The 23,017-nt window shown below is 41.4% G+C and overlaps 1 protein-coding gene across 1 annotated transcript in view; it reads right to left on the bottom strand.

Annotated features, from left to right (window-relative positions):
- Nucleotides 1-314: 314 nt before the first annotated feature.
- The window catches only part of EXT1 (exostosin glycosyltransferase 1), a 338,991-nt gene continuing 316,288 nt past the window's right edge, over nt 315-23,017 (bottom strand). The window contains exons 9-11 of the mRNA XM_070940369.1: nt 22,506-22,666; nt 14,622-14,793; nt 315-846 (exon numbers count right to left, since the gene is read on the bottom strand). Of these exons, the coding sequence (XP_070796470.1) occupies nt 661-846; nt 14,622-14,793; nt 22,506-22,666 (519 nt within the window). The 3' untranslated portion in view covers nt 315-660. The remainder of the gene's footprint in view (nt 847-14,621; nt 14,794-22,505; nt 22,667-23,017) is intronic.

Here is a 23,017-nt window from a genome sequence, read left to right as displayed (position 1 = left end):
CTCCATTTCACTGTCCTAAAATTGTGTGGAAGGTGGGAAAACGATCGAGGAAGTGTGACTTGAGGTGGACTGGAACAGATTTCTCTCTTGGGGCCTTTGGAGCAAACTTCAAATACTGGTCTTTTCCCTCATGTTTTGTATTTTTGAATGTGCTTTGCGTGTCTTTATGTTTCAATAAAAAGGCACAACTATTTTCTCTTAAAAGAACAACATATTGCCTCAAGGCTTGCCTCAGACCACATTTTTATGGGGATATTATTTAGAAAGCCTAGCCCCTTTGAAAGAGTCACAACAACTGACACAATTTTGATTAAAGAAAGAACTCTGTTTTAATAGGGATTTTTTTTTATCATTAAAAAAGTTTAAACCTGCATAGCAATCATTTCAAAAAATAATTATTTAATGTTCCATAATGAAACTGTACACAACCTAGTCTTGAGGAACCTGCAGCCTGTTGAGGGGTGTTTCAAAGCAGTCCAGCGCAAATCCCAATTTCCCTTTGGGTCCAGAGCTACTTGGCTACTACATTGGCATGTCGCAATTTTTTTTGGATTGAGTTGTTCTCGGCGCGGTCTGACTCGAGGATCTGTGTGGCTCTGCGCTGGGCTAGGGGAACCATTCAGTTCTCACTCCCACCCACACCCCCCTCAGATGGGCTCCTCAAAGTCGTTCAATGTCTCGATATTTCTTCCTCAGGATGGAGACCTGATCTTTAAAGAGCACGGGATCGAGCCTCATCTGAGAATGGATCAGCGGCATATAGCCAAACCAGCTGGCAAAAGTGTTCATGCAGCTTTGCCTCTGAGCAAAATGATCTGGATCAGCCCACCGAGAAGCTCTGGAAGTCTGGAACAAAACACAAACAAGCCAGTTTATTCTTCAAAAGTTTTTTATGGTCCGTTTTTTTTTGCCTGGAAAAATTTCTAGAACTATGAAGAACCGGAGCCTCCCTACCTCAGTTTTATAATCTTCGCTGCCCCTCTGCCCTGCCCCAAAACACACACAAGAGAGAAGCAGAATGAGGGAGAGGTCCAAGAAAATTATGTTTTAGAATAGCACTGAACTGCTGGATTGATTAAATAATTTGGGTCAACCCTGAAGCGAACCTGGCTGAGGCCATCTTTGAGGCTTCAGGGTTGCCACAAGGAAGAAGAAGGGAGAGGGAGGGTGCGGGAGATAGATAGCTGGGGGTTTGTAGTCAAAATAAAAGGTTTTCCTGTGGGAACCAAGGACATTCCAACAGGTGGCTAGAGAGAGGAGGAGTGGAGTAACCAAGCAACCGGCCTGTGCCTCTATTGGACAATGTGACTGATGACTTGGGGAAAGGGGGAACTTTTACTTTTTAATCTGCAATCGATGTGAGTCAGTTGCCCAGCATGCAAATTTTGATCATGTGACCATGGGGATGCTTCAATGTAAGTCACACTTTCAGTGTTGATGTAACTTCAAACGGTCACTAAACAAATGGTTGTAAGCCAAGGACTATCTGTATTTTACTTTAAAATCTCAAACAGAGGAAATACTTCTTGTAAGAAAACACCTACTTAGGGCTACCAGTTATTGTACAGTTATTGGTCAAGTATGATAGTTGGGAATGGGGGCTGGATAACAGGCAGAAGTTAATCATTATACTCTTGTCTCTGTGCCTTTCTCATCTAAACGGATGAAAAATGTTAAGACCCCAGGCTAAATATAAATCCAGAAAAAGCATCTTTTAAGTTTTCTCCAACTACCATTGTCACAGAACAATTTTTTGCCTTTTGGGGGTAAAGGTAAAGGTTCCCCTTGCACATATGTGCTAGTCGTTTCAAAGCCGAAGAGCCAGCGCTGTCCGAAGATGTCTCCGTGGTCATGTGGCTGGCATGACTAAACACCAAAGGCGCACGGAACTCTGTTATCTTCCCACCAAAGGTGGTCCCTACTTTTCTACTTGCATTTTTTAATGTGCTTTCGAACTGCTAGGTTGGCAGAAGCTGGGACAAGTAACGGGAGCTCACCCCATTATGCAGCACTAGGGATTCGAACCACTGAACTGCCGACCTTTTGATCAAGAAGCTCAACGCCTTAGCCACTGAGCCACTGCGTTCCTACCTTTTGGAGGTAGGAAACAACAAAAAAAGTGAGTTCTAAATAGCACTTAACTTATATAGTGCTTTACAGCCCTCTCTAAGTGGTTTACAGAGTCAGCATAATTGCCCCCAACAATCTGGGTCCTCATTTTACCCACCTCGGAAGGATGGAAGGCTGAGTCAACCTTGAGCCGGTCAGGATCAAACTACTGGCAGTCGGCAGAATTAGTCTGCAATACTACATTCTAACCACTGCCCCACCACAGCGCTCTAAGATTGAATCAAGGTCATTAACAAAATAATATCCTAAGAAATCTTGGTCCCTCTAAGAAACCCAAAATATCTTCCTTCCTCATTTGTGTGTGGCAGAGCCTTCTCCGCCAAGACTTTTGTCCTTCTAAAAAGTGCAAACTTCTATAATCAAAAGAAAGTCCAGATTGTATCCATTTTACCACCGAACATTGGGATCTGTGCTTAATATTAGTTTGCAGCATTATACTGGCAGTAATAAAACTGGTCCTGTTTTGCTGACATGCACACTGCCTGTGCTTAGCTTCAGGACGGAAAAATCGCTTGATTTGAATCTTTGGAATCAATGGCTCAGCGGGAAATTGTTGCTTGCTTGCCTTGGGTAAGCAGAGAGCTTCTGAAATTAGAAGTTCGAAATCCTCATTTCTGAGGGATTAGATACTTGGAACACAAACCGAACAATGCTTCTTCTCTTGCTAGCTGGAACTCTGTTTCAGGAGCATAAAATGTCAGAAAGGAGAACAAGCCAAATCCTATTGAATTCTGATAATGGATGATCCTTCTGTTATTGTTTCCCTCACAGGTTGGGTTAGCACATCCCTCACAGGCTGGGTTAGCACAGTTTGTTTTAACCATGCCAGAAGCCAGAGTAGACTACAAGAGAGAGCATGAACGGCTCACCAACCCACAGTGGTTGTATCCACAAATCACACTTAAGCTAAATAAAGCCGATGTGCACTAGGTGAGGGGTCTCCAACCTTGGCAACTTTAAGACTTGTGGACTTCAACTCCCAGAGTTCCTCAGCCAGCAAAGGTGGGACAAGTAACGGGAGCTTACCCCGTTATGCGGCACTAGGGATTCAAACCGTTGAGCTGCCGACCTTTTGATCGACAAGCTCAGCGTCTTAGCCACTGAACCACCGCGTCCCTCTTTTATATATAGCCTGTCAATAATTACATCTTAGTCAGTGGGGTTAGGGTGAAGGAGAACGTAGAGATGATTTAGCACCTTAATTCAGCTTTCCTCAACTTTCAGCAACTGGGGAATTCTGGGAATTGAAGTCCCACACATCTTGAAGTTGCTGAGGTCGAGAAACGCTGCATTAATTTATTAGTGCTCTGTTTGATAGAAGAAGCAGAATGAGATGCTGAGATGAATTTTTAGGGGTTCCCTGGTAACACAGAGAACAAGCTTAAATGACGAACAGCCACTTGTTTAGAAGATAATCATATTAACTGGTACGCTTCCTGCGCCAGCAATAGGTTACTTCATTTGAGCCTTCTTCCATTAATAGTTTTATTTCCTTTTCACTCTCAGAACAACATATGTGCTTTCCATTTATATCTAAAGTGTGGAATTGGTAAGAGCATTTGCATATGATTCCATAATATCTGTCGGGCTGGTTTCATCCAGTAGGATTGGTACACTACGGATTCCTTCAATTAAACAACGCCATCTATGCCATCTACCAGCCGGCCTTCTCTGCAGCAATGCCTTCCCCCCCGAAAAGAGGTCTCCCTCCACTTCCCCAGATCCCCATGCCTTGTCTTTTGAAGTTCTTCATCCAGGACTTTCGCAAATGATTACATGGGCTTGCTTCTTTTTCTTTTCTTTTTTTTTTTTTTTTTATTGAGTTTTAAACATATATATGAAGACAATACAAAAAAGACAAAAAAGACATTACAAAGACATAACAAGTTCCCACCACCAACCTACCCACACCACATTTTACATATATGCTTTGGTCATCATCAAAATATATATTGCTTTATAATATAATATATACGTGATACATCGTCAATTCAGATGTTTTAGATTAGAAATAATCTTGCATCTCCTCTTTATTTATTTATTTCCGGTTTTATTTTTTCTACCCTATATTCCTTCATCTATATTTGTACTGATTTTCTTTTCCAGCCATTGATACCACTGGTGCCACACAAGATAGAATTCACTTTCTTCTTTATCTTGGAGTTCTAGTGTCAGTCTATCCATTTCGGCACATTCTGTTATCTTTGAGATTAGTTTGTCTTTGGTTGGGAGTTGATCTGATTTCCAGTTTTGCGCAAACAGTAGTCGTGCTGCTGTCAAAATATGTATGATGAGGTATTTTGTCTCTTTGTTGTGTTGTGTTGTTATCATTCCAAATAGAAAAAATTCTGGAGTGTTTTCTACTTGTTGGTTTATTATTTCTTCAATGATTTTCTTTGTGTCCTTCCAGTATTGTTGGGCCTTTGTACATTTCCACCAGGCATGGTAGTATGTCCCCTTTTTTATTTTGCACTTCCAACAGCGTGGGGAGGTGTTTGGATATATTTTGGCTAGTCTGGCTGGTGTTAAATGCCATCTGTAAAACATTTTTATGAGGTTTTCTTTGTAGGGTATGGCTCTTGTCATTTTGATGTTCTGTTTCCACAATTTCTCCCAGTTTGCCAGTTGGATGTTGTGCCCTATGTCCCTGGCCCATCTTATCATATTTTCTTTTACTGTTTCTTCCAGTAATTTATATCTAAGTAAGAAGTTATATAATTTGGTTATCATTTTTTGTTCTGGGCCTTGTAAAATCTTATCCAATTCGTTCAAATTATTCGAGATTCCATATTGCTTTTTATCTGCTATGTGTCTTGAGTGTATTTGAGTATAGGGCCACCAATCGATATTTATGCCGGAGTTTTGGAGTTGCTGTCTTGAGATGAGTTCGCCTTCATGGTTCAATAAGTCTTGGTATCTCATCATTTTTCCTATTTCGAGAGTGTTGGGATATATCAATGCTTCCATCGGGGACCACCATTTTGGTATTTTAGTATAGTGAGTTCTCTTGATATCCTGCCAGATCTTGAATAATGAAGCTCGAATTATATGACCTTGGAAGTACATGTGTCTCTTATCCGATCCGTCCCATAAGAAAGCGTGCCATCCTCTTATTAAGTCAAAGCCTTCTAAATATAAAGTTCTTTTGTTGTCCAGTTTCATCCATTCTTTAATCCAGGTCAATCCTGATGCCTTATAGTAGAGTTCCCAATCTGGTGTTGCTAGGCCTCCTTTGTCCCGTGAATCCTGTAGAGCTTTGATTTTAATTCTGGCCTTCTTTCCCTGCCATATGTAGTTCATTGTTGTTTTGTTGAGGTTCTTAAAGAAATCTCTTCCGGGGTGTATTGGGATCACTTGATATAAATATAGTATTCTTGGTAATATGTTCATTTTTATTGAGGCAATTCTGCCCATCAACGAGAGTTGTAATCTACTCCAAATTTCTAAGTCTTTTTTAATTTGTTTTAACAATTTGGTATAATTATCTTCTTTAATTGTAGTTGCTTTTGCTGTCAGCCAAATACCTAAGTATTTTATTTTCTTTACTATTTGAAGTCCTAATTCTTGTTCTAATTTCGACTGTTGTGTTTGGGTCATATTCTTCGTCAATACTTTCGTCTTCTGCTTATTTATTTTGAGGCCCGCAACTTCCCCGTATTCCTCTATCATTGTCATCAACCTGGTTCCAGATCGTATTGGGTTTTCCAATATGAAGATCACATCGTCTGCAAAGGCAAGCAATTTATACTCCTCTCCCCGAATCTTAAGGCCTTCCACGTCTTCTTCCTTCCTGATTTCCGTTAATAAAACTTCCAGTGCGATTATAAATAATAGAGGTGACATGGGACAACCTTGTCGTACGCCTTTCTGGATGTCAAAAGTTTGCGTCATGTCACCATTTATTGCAATTTTGGCTGTTTGACAGGAGTAAATCTTTCTTATCAATTTAAGGAATTTCTCTCCGCAATTCATTAATTCAAGTTGTGATGTAAGAAATGACCAATTTAAATTATCAAAGGCCTTCTGGGCGTCGAGAGATATTAAAGCTATTTCCTTATCTATTTTCTTATCGTAGTATTCCAGTATATCTATGATCGTTCTCAAGTTATTTTTAATCTGCCTCCTGGGTATGAAGCCGTTTTGGTCTGTATGTATATATTTATGAATTATTGTTTTAAGTCTCTGCGCTAATATTGACATGAATAGTTTGTAGTCTACATTGAGTAATGAGATGGGTCTGTAATTCCTAACTTGGGTCCGGTCTAAATCTTCTTTGTGTATTAACGTAATAATAGTTTCTGTCCATGATTTTGGGATTTCAGCTGTCAATAGTGCTGCGTTGAAGACTTGTAGCAATATTTCGTCTATTTCTTGTTGGGAGTGTTTATAAAATTCAGTAGGAATTCCATCTGGTCCTGGAGTTTTATTGTTCTTTTGTTTTTTACGAGCTTCAATCAATTCAGTCATTGTTATGGGGCGATTCAGGGTCTCTCTATGGTCTTCTTCAAATTGTGTAATATTCACTTTACTAAGATATTTTCGAATTTGGTCTTCGGGGACATCTTCCTGCCGATAGAGATTCTGAAAAAATGTTTTGACTATGTTTTTCTTATCTACGTGTGTATGGAATAAAGTTCCTGATTCGTCCTGGAGTTGGTGTATAATTCTTTTGTCTGTTTGCTTTTTTAACTTATGGGCTAACCAGCGTCCAGTTTTGTTTGCGTGTTCGAAGTTGGTCTGTTTTGCCATTTTTATTTTTTGTGCCAAATCAACTTTTGTGGTCAAATTCAATTTGTGTTTAGCCAAATTAAGTTTTTGCTGTGCTATCCTATTATTAGGGTGCTGTTGTAATTTAGTTTCTTCTATCTTGATTTCTTCCAATAAGTCATTCCTGATTCTTTGTTTCTCTTTTTTCCTCTTTGCCACGTATGCAATGGTTAGGCCCCTAATATATGCTTTCGTCGTGTCCCATAAATTTTGTAACGACGTATGGTCCTTTGTGTTAATTTGGAAAAATATCTTAATCTCTTTTTCCATCATTTGTAGATACTCTTTTTCCTTTATAATACTTGTATCCATTTTCCATCTTTTCTGTTTTCGGGAGCCTTTCCAAATTATTTTGATAGGGTTATGGTCAGCCCATGTGTTAGGCATAATTTCTATGTCATGTATTTCTTTACTTAGTTGGGGTGTCATCCATGCCATATCCAATCTTGACCACGATTGATGTGGGCCAGAAAAGTATGTGTACTGTTTGGTTGTAGTATTTAATTCTCGCCAGGTGTCATGTAGACTCATTTCCTGTACCAAGTTCTTAAATGTTTGTGGCAGTGTCTTCCTTTTGATTTTGTTCTTCCTGTTACTATAGTAGTCTTCTCGTGTGTTGACAATTGCATTAAAATCACCGACAATGCAGATATTTTCATAATCCAGTTCTTTTAATTTATCGTGTAATTTTTTATAAAAATCTATTTGGTTTCCATTTGGGGCGTAAATGGCTACTAACAATATTGTTTTTGTTTCCAGTTTTACTTCTATTATTAAGACTCGACCCTCTTTGTCCACATATATCGGCTTTGTTCTTATATGGTCTGTAACATATATTACCACTCCCCTTTTTTTACAGTCACCTAAGGATGTGTACATTACTCCTAATTTTTTATTTTCGAGTAATTTTTTCTGTTGTTTTTTTATGTGTACCTCTTGTAAGGTGATTATATCTGCTCCTAATTTTTGCAGTTTAGTGAATATCTGATGTCTTTTGCTTGGTGAATTTAGTCCATTTATATTTATAGAGATGAGTTTTAGTTCTTCTTCCATTCCTGGTGTTGTTTATTTGTCTGTTATTTTGAGTTTTGATGTGTTTCTTGTGACTCTTTGTGTGATCCCCGTCATTTCCTCCTTCCCCAGCTTTCCCTTCTTCCGTTCCTTGTCCTCCTTATTTATTGGTTGCTCTTCTTGGTCACTGGGGTTTGAATCTTCTCTGCCTCCTCTGCTCTCCTGTTCTCCTTCATATCCTAAATGTTGGTCTGCGAAGTCCTGGGCTTTTTCTATGGTGTCGATTCGAAATTTTCTTCCTTCCCAAGAAACGAGTACTCCTTCTGGTATAAGCCATCTAAATTTAATCTTGAGTTTATTCAACTGTCGGGTTAAGAAGTTATATTCTCTTCTCCTATCCCTGGCCCTTCTCGGTACTTGTTTTAGCGTCAGAACTTCCCTCCCTTTATACATGACTGTCTCCTCTCTCATCTTTCGGTATATTTCTTCTTTCATTGTTTTTTTTGTAAATCTGATGTGTACTTCTTTAGGGAGTTTGTTTCTTCTGGCATAGTTTGTGAAGGCCCTGTAAATTTCGTCAATACCACCTCTTATTTCATCTTTATCCTTATGTGTCGCCTCTGCCAAGATTCCAACCATAATTTCACCCAAGTCTTCCTCTCTCTGTTCTTCTATATTTTGAAATCTTAAGTAGAAAGATGCCTTTTCCATTTCGAGAAATGTCAGTGCATCTTCTGTGTCTCGACTTCTTGTTGCTTGTTGGTTCTCCATCTGTTCCAACCTGGTAGCTGTGGCTTCCGCCTTCTCCTCAACTTTATGGATTCTCTGTTCGTTTTCGGTTATATTTTGTTGAATTTTCTCTATTTTTTCATCTATATTTCTAATCTCATCTTTAATTTCCCCTACATCCAATCGCATTTGTTCATGGTTCTTTTTCGTTTCATCATGATTCAGGGTCATCTTATCTTCCATCCTTTTCATTCCCTCCTGAATCATTGCAAGGGCAGCTTGGATGTTTTGAATACCTATGTTGGTCTTTTCTTTATCTGTTGTTTCCCCTGTCTTCTGTTGGACCGGGGAAGCCACCAATAGTGTTTGGGTTGGGGGTATTTTCTTGGTTGATTTAATAGTAGTTGGTATGTTTGAGGTTGCCATATCTATTATACTTATTATTTTTGCCCACAGTTTCATAAAATTCTCACGTCTAAAGTTTATAACCTGGATGCAGGATTATTTTTACAAGATTTTTTCAGAGTATTTCTGATTAGTAATACAATATTGGGAAAGCAGCAAAAAGGGAGGCGGGGGGGGGGGGAAGCAAGAGAAGGGGGAAACAACGGGGAAAAAGTAAACTTCTAACAATTCATTGATTACCTTATTCTTCAATTACTTACAAAATAAAATATATTTTATTATAATAGTTCTAAAATAGTATCAATATCAATTTAATTATTATAATTCTATCTAATTATTTAAAGTCATTTACTGTATATGAATAAATTGATTAAATATAATTAAAGATAATATGCTATAATTGTTTAATTAATTTCAAATAGACAAATTAGACAAGCTACTTCAGAGAAAACTAATAAGTTATTAAAGGTTATTTTCCGAGTCTAGTATCTTATGATATATAATAGAGTAGACTTAAATCGAGCTAAGCATATATATATTGTCCATTGATTATAGTCTCTTATCTTTCTTAGTGTTATGTAAACTTATCTTTCTTCCAACCAAATACGGTTCCAAAGGTCTGAGTCACCCTATTCACTTTAATTATTCCACGATCCAATTTAATCTGTAGTCCTCTGTATTCCTGTTGTTAGAGTCCAATCCCAAGAGTGTAATGTTGTATCCTCTATTTAAGTCCTTATCATCTGGTTCATCAGGTATTAGTCAATATTTAAATTATTCAATCCAAACAGTTCAGTCTCTAGTAGTCAAATAATCAAAGTCCCTCACACTTTGTATCAGTTTTGTGTCCTAATCTTCGCAAGAAATATTACTAAAAGATAGTTTGTATAAATCCACTCCAACAAGTTTTACCGAGGTTTGTCCCAACTCTCCGCACTCTCCCACAAACTTTTCCTTCTTCGAATTATCTAATTCAATCCACTCTGGCCACTCCACATCAGTAAAGTCCAATACGATTAATTTATAAATCCACTCTGGCCACTCCACATCGGTAAAATCAATTTGTAGAGATCCGTCCAGGTTCCTCTCCTCTCCTTCGATCTCTGGCGCTCCACACTGCACACGCTCTCTCCGCTCGCTCCAATGCTGCACGTTCTGTTCTTATTTGTCCAACTCTCTCCGCTCAATCCAGTCCACACTCATAAAGTCCAATAATAGTATCAAAATCTTTTAAAATTATTCACTATTCTCGTCGCAGTGTTCATAGAGATTTCCGTTCTTCCGCTCTCACTGTACACTCAGCTGTTCAGATTTTTGCGCTGTCACTTTACTTTCAAAATGGCTCCGTTCCGATCTATCTTCCGTCGCCGCTTATCCTCTTTCTTTTTTCGGGTTTCTCTTCCACCAGCACTGCTTCTTATTATCAGGTAGTTTTTTTGGGTTTTTCTAGATAATAGTCTTCTGTTGATGACCTCTTATAGTTTTCGATCTTCGCTTCCCTCTTATACAGTTATCAGCGCCTCTGGCCAGTCCCGTAAGGCTGGTTTTTCCTCACACTGGATTAAGGGCTTAATCTTGTACCTTCAGAGAAGTTGCGATCTCCTCTGAGGTCCTAAGATGTTCCCCTTTAAACTATTGATCACTACGAGATCAATAGCGCCTATTTCGGCTCCAGATGCGGGATTGTTAGGAACTCAGGAGCGGAGGTCGCCCCTTTCGTCCCTAACGCGCTGAGATCGCCGCCGGAAGTCCCGGGCTTGCTTCTTTTTCATTCCTGTCCGGTTCTTACCCTTGTAAATCAGGTAGTCCTTGATTTACAACCATTTGTTGAATGACCATTTGAAAACAGTGATTTATGACCATTCTTACAACCGTTGCAGCATCCAGAAGTTGTGAATGCTCCAACACTGGAAGTTTTTAAGAAGATATTGGATAACCATTTGTCTGAAGTGGTGTAGGGTTTCCTGCCTAAGCAGGGGGTTGGACTAGAAGACCTCCAAGGTCCCTTCCAACTCTGTTTTCTATTCTATTCTATTCTATTCTATTCTATTCTATTCTATTCTATTCTATTCTATTCTATTCTATTCTATTCTATTCTATCCTATCCTATCCTATCCTATCCTATCCTATCCTATCTTTACAAGAGTAGAGCCTTTCCTCATATGGGATTTTATGAACATCCCCATGGTCACGCCATCAAAATTATGGCATGTATTTACGACGGTGAAGTGTCCCAGGGTCACGTGTTCACCTTTTGTGACGTTCTAACAAGCAAAGTCAATGGGGAAGCTGGATTCACTTAATAACCTAACTTAATAACTAGAGCGGTTCACTTAACAATGGTGGCAGGAAAGGTTGTAAAATGAGGCAAAACTCATTTAACCTCTTGTCTCGTTTAGCAATAGCAATAGCAATAGCAATAGCAATAGCACCTAGACTTATATACCGCTTCACAGTGCCTTTACAGCCCTCTCTAAGCGGTTTACAGAGTCAGCCATAATGGAAATTTTGGGCTCAATTGTGGTCGTAAGATGACAACTACCTGAATTCTTTTGTTTTTGTATTTTTTTTCCTAGTCTTTAATGTTTTTACTTGGGACTCACCCAGAGTTATATACATGTTTAATAAATAAATAATTCTAAATCACAATGCAGCATGATCAGGATGAATTACAGGCAGTCCTCACTTAACAACTGGTCATTTAATAACCATTCCAAGTTATGACCTGCCCTTGAAGTTATAACTGCTGCAAACCCCTCCATGGTCATGTGATTGTATTTTAGGTACTTGGCAATCAACTCGCATTTACAACCAGTTGCAGTGTCCCATGGTTGTGCGATTGTGATTTTGTAGGTTTTTTTTTTTCTTGATTTTCGGGAGAATATTTTTGCTTAATAGCTATGTGATTTGCTTAATGGTCACAGTGATTTGCTTTACAACCATTGTAAAAGCAAACTTTGAGTACAGTCACACTGAATGACACAATGCAAATCTGGGCTCCATCATATTTGTTAAGCGAGAACTATCTGTATAGTGAATCTGGGTTAAACACAGACAACAATGGCTACCGGATGTTCCTGAACTACAACTTCCTGCTCCGCCTTGCCTTATTTCCTAGGAATTCTTGGAGAGCTGGATCAGCAATGTGTGAATTGACTACTTGTGGCTTGTGAACTATGGTTTTGTCCTCTCCAGTGGCAGCAAGGAAACCTCATCATTCTTCTTACCAGGGTTAGTAGTCACAAACTGCATCTCTGAATTATTTTCATGTTTCAGATTGATTACAAATTAAATTCTAAAAAGAGGCAAATGCCTCAGTTTGCCTGCTTGAGACTGGATTAGATAAATGATCAAGAGTGAAACCCTACAATGTCTCATCTTTAGTACAATTCCAACGGTGGCTTAAAATTATGAATTGAGGCAATTTTAAGAATTAGAGTGATAAATGTTTACAGAAATGGCCATTAAAGAACAATTTCGCCAGCAAATTTGACTTCTTCTCAAAAGAAGTACCAGAAAAGTAATAAAAAAATAATAATTCTAGCTGAACTTGCCCCGTTCTCAAGCAAAAATCCTAAATGCTTGCAATTGGCTAGCTTTTCAGATGTATGGCATCTGCAGGGAGAATTGTTAAATTTAAGTCCCAAAGGTGCTCTTTTCAAGGGGCAACTGGACTTTCTGGGTTTTCTTTGAAGATGTTTCACTTCTCATCCAAAAAGCTTGCCTCTTGAAAGAAGCACTTTTGGGATTATGGTTGACTGAGAATCTCCATAGACTCTTAAATTTACCGTATTTTTCGGGAGTATAAGACACACCTTTTTGTCCCCTAAAAGAGGGTGAAAATTTGGGAGCATCTTATACACCGAATGTAGCCCCACCCAGCCTCTGAAATGGAAGTTTCAGAGGCTGAAAAAAAAAGCTTCTGAAATGGTGGTTTCAGAGGCTCAAAAAAAGCCTCTCAAACGGAGATTTCACAGGCTGAAAAAAAAGCCTCTGAAATGGTGGTTTCAGATGCTGAAAAAAAAAAGCCTCTGAAACGGAGGTTTCACAGGCTGAAAAAAAGCCTCTCAAACGGAGGTTTCACAGGCTGAAAAAAAGCCTCTCAAACGGAGGTTTCACAGGCTGAAAAAAAAGCCTCTGAAATGGTGGTTTCAGATGCTGAAAAAAAAAAAGCCTCTGAAACAGAGGTTTCACAGGCTGAAAAAAAAAGGCCTCTGAAATGGAGGTTTCACAGGCTGAAAAAAAAAGCAAGGTGCAGAGCTCACAACCAACGAACCTGTTGCTAAAGTTCACCACTGGGAACAGGTGATTGGGGGGTATTCTGGGAGGCCGATCCACCCCAATCAGCTTTTTTCTTATTTTCCTCCCCAAAAACTACGGTGCATCTTATAGTCCAAAGTATACGGTAAACAAAAATGAAAAAACAGTCATCAACAACGAATAGACCATGCACTCCCCCCCCCAAATTAACATAAGCATTCTAATGGGGCAGAGAAAAATTCTGAAGCTTTTCCCCCTGCACGTTCTTACAAGAACTGACTTTAAATAATTATTTCGAAAATAGAAAACCCACATCTGTTGCAGCTCCATTTGTGAACATTTCTCCTTTCAAATCATGATGGCAGGCTATTTTTGAATAACGTCAAGTTTTCTGTTTATTATATCCATTCACTTGTAGGATTTTTATAGCATTTTTAAAAAGACATATTTAATAAGCTGACTTTGTATAAAATAGAACACCGCTTGGGGGGGGGGGGGCAAAAAGCCCTACTAAGCAGGTATATACAAAAGTATGAAGGCTATTGCTTAAAGCATTGTAAGCCGTCCTGAGTCTCCGGAGAAGGGCGGCATATAAATCGACCTAATAAAAAATAAAAGACATAGCACTGTATGTCTATGGAGATTCTCAGTCATCCAGGTCATAGTTGTCCCAAAGATGCTTTTTCAAGAGGCAACTGGACTTTCTGGGTTTTCTTTGAGGACATATCGCTTCTCATCCAAGAAGCTTCTTCAGCTCTGACTGGATGGAAGGCATGGAAGGATTATGAATTATGAAGGAATGAAATCCTTCCATGCCCTTCCATCCAATCAAGAGCTGAAGAAGTTTCTTGAGTGAGAAGCAAAATGTCTTCAAAGAAAAACAAGAAAATCCAGTTGCCTCTTGAAAAAGCACCTTTGGGACATAGTGTTTTATTTTAGATTTATAAGTGAGCTCTCATTGGTACAGATTAAGAATAGGTATCATACATCTAGTAGTAGGGCTCTTTGGCAACCCTTTAGATTCTGGTGTCTGAATACATTAGTTGGGATTCTGGCAGATACCCTAAGGTTCTTGTTGACGTAATTTTTTTGTAGTCTTATTTACAGATGATACAACTTTTGCAAAAAATATGTGCTCCTAAGAGAATGTGATCTTCAGGAAGTATGATTTTTTTCAGGATAGTTTTGTTCACAATCATGAGAATTGCAGTTATGGTAGTCCTCGACTTACAACCAATCATATCAAAGTTATGATGATCCCCTAAAATGATATTTACAAACCTGTTCCAAGAAGTTTAAAGCAGACCTTCTGCACATACCTGTCCCATCATGGTTTCCTTGTACTGTTTCTTCTGTGTTACTTTGATGGGAGGCAATTTTGTCACAGCGGACACCAAAAAGTTCATTAAAATGTCTTCACAATTGGCTAGTTGGTCCACCACGTTCTTCAGACTAGCAGGCAGGTAATGAGTGTACAGGTAGTGATAATATCTGCAACACAACAATTGAGGGCCTTCAGTGAGAATCGGGCAATGTCATCCTATTCACATTTACTTGGAATAAGGCACCAGAACTTCAGGGGAATTTTCTGATAGCCACCAAATTGGATTGAATGGCTTTTCAAAGTGCCTCCAGGAACTATAAGGTTGCAACAGATTTAGAAATGTAGGAAGCTGTCCAGTGGTGGGATCCTACCAGGGGTGGGTTCTACTTACCTTTACTACCGGTTCGCAACGGGATCACGTGCCTTGCTTCTGCGCATGCGCAGATCACTAATGACGACATCCGGGGCAGTGGGCGGGGCCTCCCGCCGGTTTTATTACCGGTTCTTGCGAACCGGTCCAAACTGGGGGCAACCCACCACTGGATCCTACCGGTTTAATAACCAGTTCGGTGATCAGGCAACTCAGCTGGGATCGTCAGAGGCTTTTATAAGCATTTTTTTGGCCAAAGAGGTTGTAGAAAAAATGCTTTTAAAAGTAAAAAAAAAAAGCCTCTGATGATCACACGGCTCAGCTGGGCATGGTGGGGGGGCGCAGGGAGTTTTGCTACCGGTTCTCCGAACCACCCACTGCCATCGCTACTGGATCAGGCGATCTGGTCCGAACCGGGAGCATTTCACCCCGGTCTACATCTTATACACTGCAGATGGGGCTTTTTCAACAAGTATACTAATACTGTGTCCAGTTCTGGTCACAACAATAAAAAACAAGAAAAGATGCTGAGGCCCTAGAAAGAGTGCAGAGAAGAGCAACAAAGATGATTAAAGGTTCTGTAAACTAAATTGATGAATGGCTAAGAGAACAAGCTATGTTTAGTCTAATAAATAGAAGGTTTAGGGGAGACATGATAAAAAATCTTCCAATGCTTGAAGAGCTGTCACAGGGAAGAGGGCATCAATTTATTCTTCATAGCACCTGAGGACAGAAGAAGAAGCAATGGATGGATGGTTGACAGAGGGAGATGCAACCTGGAAATAAGGAGGAATTTCTTGACATTGAGAATGATTAATCAGTGGAATAGCTTTCTTCCCCGAGTGCTCCATTGCTGGAGGTTTTCAAGAAAGGATTGGGCAATCAGTTGTCTGGATTAGTATAAGGACTCCTGCCTTGGGCAGAGGGTTGGACTAGAAGACCTCCAAGGTCCCTTCCAGCCCTATAATTCTAAGTTGTGATTCCCCCTTCAAACTAGAAGCAGAAGATTTGTACATATATAATCCTAGCAGTGTCAAAATGCCTGAAGGTATCTTCCGTGGGACTTCCTAGACTCCCTGTTCCATTTGACTTTTTAACATTTCTTACATATTTTAATTAAAGTTAACGAAAAGGGGGCATGATGCAAAGCAAAGCAATTACCCTCCAGCATAATCAGTATTTCCAAGAGTGCCACTGGGTCTTAAAACGGGTCTCAGATGTCTTTTATAAAATAAACACGGGGAATGTCTGGAGACTAGGTCATGGATTTGCATGTTTTCATCTGCCTCCACCGAAGATAAGGGCATGCCGGGTTAGAAAGGAGCATCTTGAGGATGCAGCAACTCAGGATAGGTACCATATAGCAGGTAAATCCATACTTTACATATTATTCAGTCTCCCATGCCCATTTTGAAATGGCCAAGGAGCCATTTGTTGGAGTGTCTATGAGATGTTCTTATAATGCCATATGTGTCCACCAGCTCAAGAGGTTGGAGAGCCATTCCACAAACTAGGGAATGGTCCAAAGAAGAAATCTCTAAAACAGAAATGGGCAACCTATAACCCTCAAATAGAGAGGAAGGAGTTCAAATGGAGAAAGAGGAAAAACCAGTGGTGAAATCCAATTTTTTTTACTACCGGTTCTGTGGGTGTGGTTTGGTGGGTGTGGCAGGGGAAGGATACTGCAAAATTTCCATTCCCACCCCACTCCAGGGGAAGGATATTGCAAAATCTCCTCACTCCTGTGGGAAGGATATTGCAAAATCTCCATTCCCACCCCACTCTGGGGCCAGCCAGAGCTGATATTTGCCGGTTCTCCGAACTACTCAAAATTTCTGCTACCGGTTCTCCAGAACCTGTCAGAACCTGCTGGATTTCACCCCGGGACAGATGTTGCACAAATGAGCAATGATCTGCTTACTCCAGACATACCAGCCTAGTTGGAGATGACAGGAGCTTTGGTACTAAGTCAGTATTCATCTGGCTAAAACAAAGTGTCTAAAAATGAATTATTGATGGTATCAGTTTCTGATAACAAGGGAAGTCCAGAATTCAAAAATTCTTGAAAAACCTGAGAAACAAGATGTATTGACTTAGTGGGGCAAAGGCTATTTATTCATCTTTATCGGTGGTGGGATTCAAATTGTTCTATTTCCGGTTCTTTGGGCATGGCGTGGCTTGATGGGCGTGACTTGGTGGGTGTGGCAGGGGAAGGATACTGTAAAATCTCCATTACCACCCCACTCGAGGGGAAGGATACTGCAAAATCCCCATTTCCTCCTGATCAGCTGGGACTCAGGAGGCAGAGAATAATGGGGACGGGGCCAGCCAGAGGTAGTATTTATCGATTCTTTGAATTACTCAAAATTTCCCCTATCGGTTCTCCAGAACTGGTCAGAATCTGCTGAATACCACCTCTGATCTGTCAGCCTCAGCTTTTCTGCTTTAGCTGCCATAAGAAATGGGGAGGGATTAGGTATGGAGCAAAGGGGGGGAAGAGAGCAGGAGGGGGTTTGTCTTTGTAGGAGGGGACTTCGTGGGAATCGAAACTGGATTTCAGAAGGGGATGGCTGACCAACTGTCTCGACATTCCTGATGGATGACGCTGCCAGACGTGTTGCCACCTGACCTCTGGAAGACCTTTAGATTGGCTGAGAAAATATAAACACGAGGGGGGGAAAAAGCTTAGTAGATGCATTTCGCGCGTTTTGCTCACTTCCAGCTTTTCCTGGGTTGTTAATCTTTTCATATTCAGTAAAAGTACCAAATTCTTCAAAATGCTTGAGTTTGGGGTTTTCTTTCCTGGATACTGAAGGAAGCATACCTGACATTAAGCTGGAAGTCATCCCAGTCATCCCGGACAAAACCCGAGGGGACTGAAAATCCAAAGTATGTCAGATCGAGGGAGTGATGAAGAAGGGAAGATGGGGGCAGCGAGTTCAACCGCCCTCCAGTCGGAAAGAGAAACTGCAGAATGGCTGGAAAAACTCCGTTTGGAACCGAAGGAAGCTAGATGGTCCAAAGGAGTGGGGAGACTGCCGGACTGGGGGGAGAATCCCTGGGGAGTGACGACTTCCAGACCCCGAAAAAGGGAGGCAGTGTGGATGCAACAGCAGAAGGAACGTCTCATGATAGATCAAGCCTTGCAGCTTATCCATGATGTGGAAGAAAGCAGAAAAAACCGTGAGTCTTTTGAAACTCCTGTGGAGAAGGGGGAAGCAGACCCCAGGGGGGAGGCCGAAGAGACAGCCTGCGGGGGAGAGGAAGAGTTTGAGGAGGGAACATCCCAGGCTTCAGCAGCTCGAGGAAGAGATGCAGCCGGCCAGAGAACCCCAGCCCTGCAGGGCCCCCCCCCCCCCCGCAGACGTAAAAAGCCAAAAATCCCCCCCCTTCCTGGGAAGTTTGATGGAAATCCTAAAACCTTGGGATTTTTCCTGACCCAAGTGTGGAACCACATGCAGGATTGGGGGGAGGACTACGAAACGGAGGCGGCTAAAGTCAGAAGCGTTGCGAATGCCCTAGAGGGAGTGGCGGCTGAGTGGATGGTGGTTCTCCACAATAACAACTCCCTCCTACTGAGAAATTACAACCAGTTCATGAGGGCCCTTAGAAGGCGTTTTGAAGACCATTTAGCTGAACGAAAGGCGAGACTCAGAATGAAGAGCATTCAGCAGGGTCGGAGGCCAGTGGCAGAGTATATCCAAGAGTTTCGTGAACTGGCACCTTATATGACAGGCTGGTCAGAAATGGCTCTTTTGGAGAGTTTCAAGGATGGATTGAATGAAGAGATATATCGAGATTGCAGGAGCATGGGGGTCCCCGATGATTTGGATAGATGGTACATAGTAGCTGAGGATGTGGAGATCGAGCTGAAATGGAGCGAACTCCGAGGAAGGCGGATGGGGGACCAGTCATCCTCTTTCTACCGTAAGGGGGCGGCCAAGATGACTGGCGGGAAGACCGAATTCAAACCCAAGTCAAAGCCCTTCACCTGTTTCAAATGTGGGAAGGAGGGTCACCGGGCGGCCGAATGTTTCTCCAAACCACCGCCAAAAGCCACCGGGGCCAGCCAAAAGAAAAGCGATAAAATACCCGCCAAAACCCGCGGCACCGCCCTGAAAGGAGAAGTCGTTGAGTTCACTCCCCGGAACCAGCGTGAGTTGGGAACTCCGACCAACGATGACGACAGCGAGACGGACTCCGACTCGGACACCGACGAACGGGTGAGTCACACGGAAGAACCCTTACTCATCCCCGTAGAAGTAAGGGTGCCCTCCACAGGAACTCACGCGCAATTGTTAGCCCTGTTGGACTCGGGGTGCACTAGGTGCATAATTAGCCCCAAAGTAGTGGAGGAAATGGGACTGAGACTGAAAACTTTAAAAAGACCCATTGCATTTTGTCAATTAGATGGGTCGATTGCAGGAGGGGGCCCAGCTAGTTTTATGACCGAACCCCTTGAACTACAGTTGGGGAATCATATAGAGAAGCTCAGTTTTATCGTAGCACCTGGCATGGAAAGGCCCCTGATTCTAGGACTGCCCTGGCTTCGTAAATGGAACCCACGAGTAAATTGGAAAACGGGGGTCCTGCGCATACGTACGGCAGAACCAACTCCGGAAAAGGAAGGCCCCTCCCTAAGGGACGACATAAGACCAGAAGGGGCCGCAGTAGCCATTAACTATATTGAGGGAGAAGAGAAAATTCCGAAGGAATATTGGGACCTCAAGGAAGTGTTTAGTGAAAAAGCATCGGATGCTCTGCCTCCCCACAGGGCCACTGACTGCACCATTGAAATACTCCCAGGGGTGAAGCTTCCCAAACCAAAAATATACCCCATGACACCTCGAGAATTGGAGGAATTGCGAAATTTTATTGACAAAAACTTAGAACAGGGATTTATCGAACGAGCCAAACCCAAGGTAGCAGCGCCAGTAATGTTCCGCGAAAAGAAAGATGGATCCTTCAGATTAGTTGTTGATTATAGAAACATGAACGCCATTTGCGTGGAAAATGTCTATCCCCTCCCACTTATGAAGGACATGTTGGCCCATTTAGGAAAGGGAAAATTTTTTACCAAACTTGATTTAAGAGAGGCATACATACTTCTGCAAGAGGGGCCAAATGTCAGCCTCAGCTTTTCGGCTTTAGCTGCCATAAGAAACGGGGAGGGATTAGGTATGGAGCAAAGGGGGGGAAGAGAGCAGGAGGGGGTTTGTCTTTGTAGGAGGGGACTTCGTGGGAATCGAAACTGGATTTCAGAAGGGGATGGCTGACCAACTGTCTCGACATTCCTGATGGATGACGCTGCCAGACGTGTTGCCACCTGACCTTTGGAAGACCTTTAGATTGGCTGAGAAAATATAAACACGAGGGGGGGAAAAAGCTTAGTAGATGCATTTCGCGCGTTTTGCTCACTTCCAGCTTTTCCTGGGTTGTTAATCTTTTCATATTCAGTAAAAGTACCAAATTCTTCAAAATGCTTGAGTTTGGGGTTTTCTTTCCTGGATACTGAAGGAAGCATACCTGACATGATCTTTATGTAAATAAAATACATCTACACAAATTTACTTTATGTCTTTTGCTAGAGAAGACTCCTGCGAGTCCCTTGGACTGCAAGGCGATCAAACTGGTCAGTCCTAGAGGAGATCAACCCTGACTACTCTTTAGAAGGCCAGATCCTGAAGATGAAACTCAAATAGGACTTACTGGAGAAGAGCCTAATGCTGGGAAAGCTTGAGGGCAAAAGAAGAAGGGGACGACAGAGAACGAGGTGGCTGGATGAAGTCACTGAAGCAGTAGATTTAAATGGACTCCAGAGGATGGTAGAGGACAGAAAGGCCTGGAGAAAAGTTGTCCATGGGGTCGCGATGGGTCAGACACGACTTTGCAATTAACAACAACAAACCTTATTTAGCTGTTTCTGGAAATCCACCAGTCATTGTAAGAAATCTGAAGAAGAGTTGGAATGTTGGTGGATTGTGGAAGGCACTGAGGTCAGTTAAACTTTTTGATTAGTCAGAACAGGACTGTTTGATCATCACCCTAAGGCAGTGATGGCGAACTTTTTCACCACTCCGCGGAAACATCGCCATCACGGCCCCAAGGAAACCAGATGGCCATTCCTTCGCAGTGATACATTTTCATTTTTCAGAGGGAAAAAACCCACAACATCAACAACTTTTCTACAGAAAAAGACAGAGGCCATTGTTTCCTTTCCTTTCCCTTATGAGCCCAACAAGCAAACATAAGACTCAGAAACCGAGATGAATTATAAACATTATGCCAATGTCCAATTTGGCTGAATTAAGATGGCAGCCACCCTAAACCTCAACTTGCTTAAGACATGTTCATTCTCCCAAAGAAAATTTGGGCAGAATCCTTTTGAAGACTTTAGGACCTTTTTTTTTTTTTTTTTTTAAGTCTGCTGTTGCCCTTAAGAGAGAGCATTCAAATCAAATTGCTTTTTTTAGAGTACAAGTGACTTGAAAGAAATTCAGAAAAACACACTAATGACTATCAGATCTTGAAACCAGAAATCAAAGTCATTATCTGCAGAAGAGAGGCTCAAACTTTAATCCTTTAGGAATCACCCTTGATGTTTTGACAAAACCTGCTTTGCAAAACCAAAAATTAAGGGAGGCAAAGGCAACATGAAAAAAAATATATAGTAAGATATAACCCAGGATTGTTGTGTGTCTGTGATTTAACTCAACATAGAATAGATGGACAAAAGAATTTTTTTTCTAGTAAATAAATACTCTCCTTTGGATATCTACATCAGGGGGAATAAAATGATAGAAGAGGGCAGAACAGGGTTGTCAATTTATCTAGATAAATATATAAGAATATAGCTGAGCTTTATTCTCCAATGCACCGGAGGGCAGGACAAGAAACTATGGTTGGAAACTAATCAAAGAGAGAAGCAATCTGGAATTAAGGAGAAAACAGTGAGGACAATTAACCAGTGGAACAATTTGACTTCAGAAATTGTGGGTGTTCTATCACTGGAGGTTTTTAAGAAGAGACTAGATAATCACTTCTCTGAAATGGTATAGGTGCGTGATGGCCAACTTATGGCACATGTGCCAGAGGTGGCATGCAGAACCCTCTCTGTGGGCACGTGCGCTGTTGCCAGCTGCTCTTATGGTTTCCGCTGAGCGCATGCGCACCGGCTAGGTGGTCTTTGCATACACCGGAGCGCCGGAAACCTGAATACCAGCTGACTGGTGCACATGTGCGCGCCAGCCACTTGCTCCTTTGGTTTCCGGTGTGCGCGAAGACTAGCTAGCCAGCACACGCATGTGCACCAGCCAGCTGGTCTTCGGGTTTCTGGCGCTCCAGTGTGCATTCTGGTTTGGGCACTTGGTGCCGAAAAGATTCGCCATCACTGGTATAGGTTTTCCTGCTTGAACAGTGGGCAGGACTCGATGACCTCCAAGGTCCTGTCCTGTCCTATTCCTCTCGTCCATTAAAATAGGCTTTAAATATCCATAATAGTCTTCTTACTTGTGGTAAATAGCAGCTCCACTCAATACCATGGAATAGTCATTAGTCCATTTCGATGTGTAGCCCCACCTCTCCTTCGTGTTATCCCAAAAGTGGCTGCGGGCAGGATAACCCACAATCCTCTCTGGGAAACTCTGCCAGACAGTGAAGGCAAAATCCACCTGCAGGCAAGGGGAAAAAAAAACACAACACAAACCAAATGGATGTGGCAAGTGGTAATCAAACAGTCTCAAAAATGTCAGCAAAACAAAATATTACCTTTTCGCTAATTCATAATTTGCAATCTTGGAACTGTTGCAAAACATTAATTCTCTGTATTCATCAGTAAATTAAACTGACTACTTGACATTTTGCCCTGTAATTATGCACATTTTAATGTTTTTCCGTTAACAGGAGCCTAGAGCTTCAGAGAATCATATTAACATTTTGCCGGCATGACACAGGCACCGTAAACATTCACAACTAGTGGAGAACTGGGTGTCTGTAGGAATTGCTTCTTTATTAAGTAAGGT

This window comes from Pituophis catenifer, unplaced genomic scaffold (assembly GCF_029215685.1).
Source record: "Pituophis catenifer annectens isolate HBS135680 unplaced genomic scaffold, rPitCat1.0.hap2 SCAF_3, whole genome shotgun sequence".
NCBI lineage: Eukaryota > Metazoa > Chordata > Lepidosauria > Squamata > Colubridae > Pituophis > Pituophis catenifer.
The sequence above is the reverse complement of the archived record's forward strand: the minus strand, read 5'-3'. Positions and strand labels throughout refer to the sequence as shown.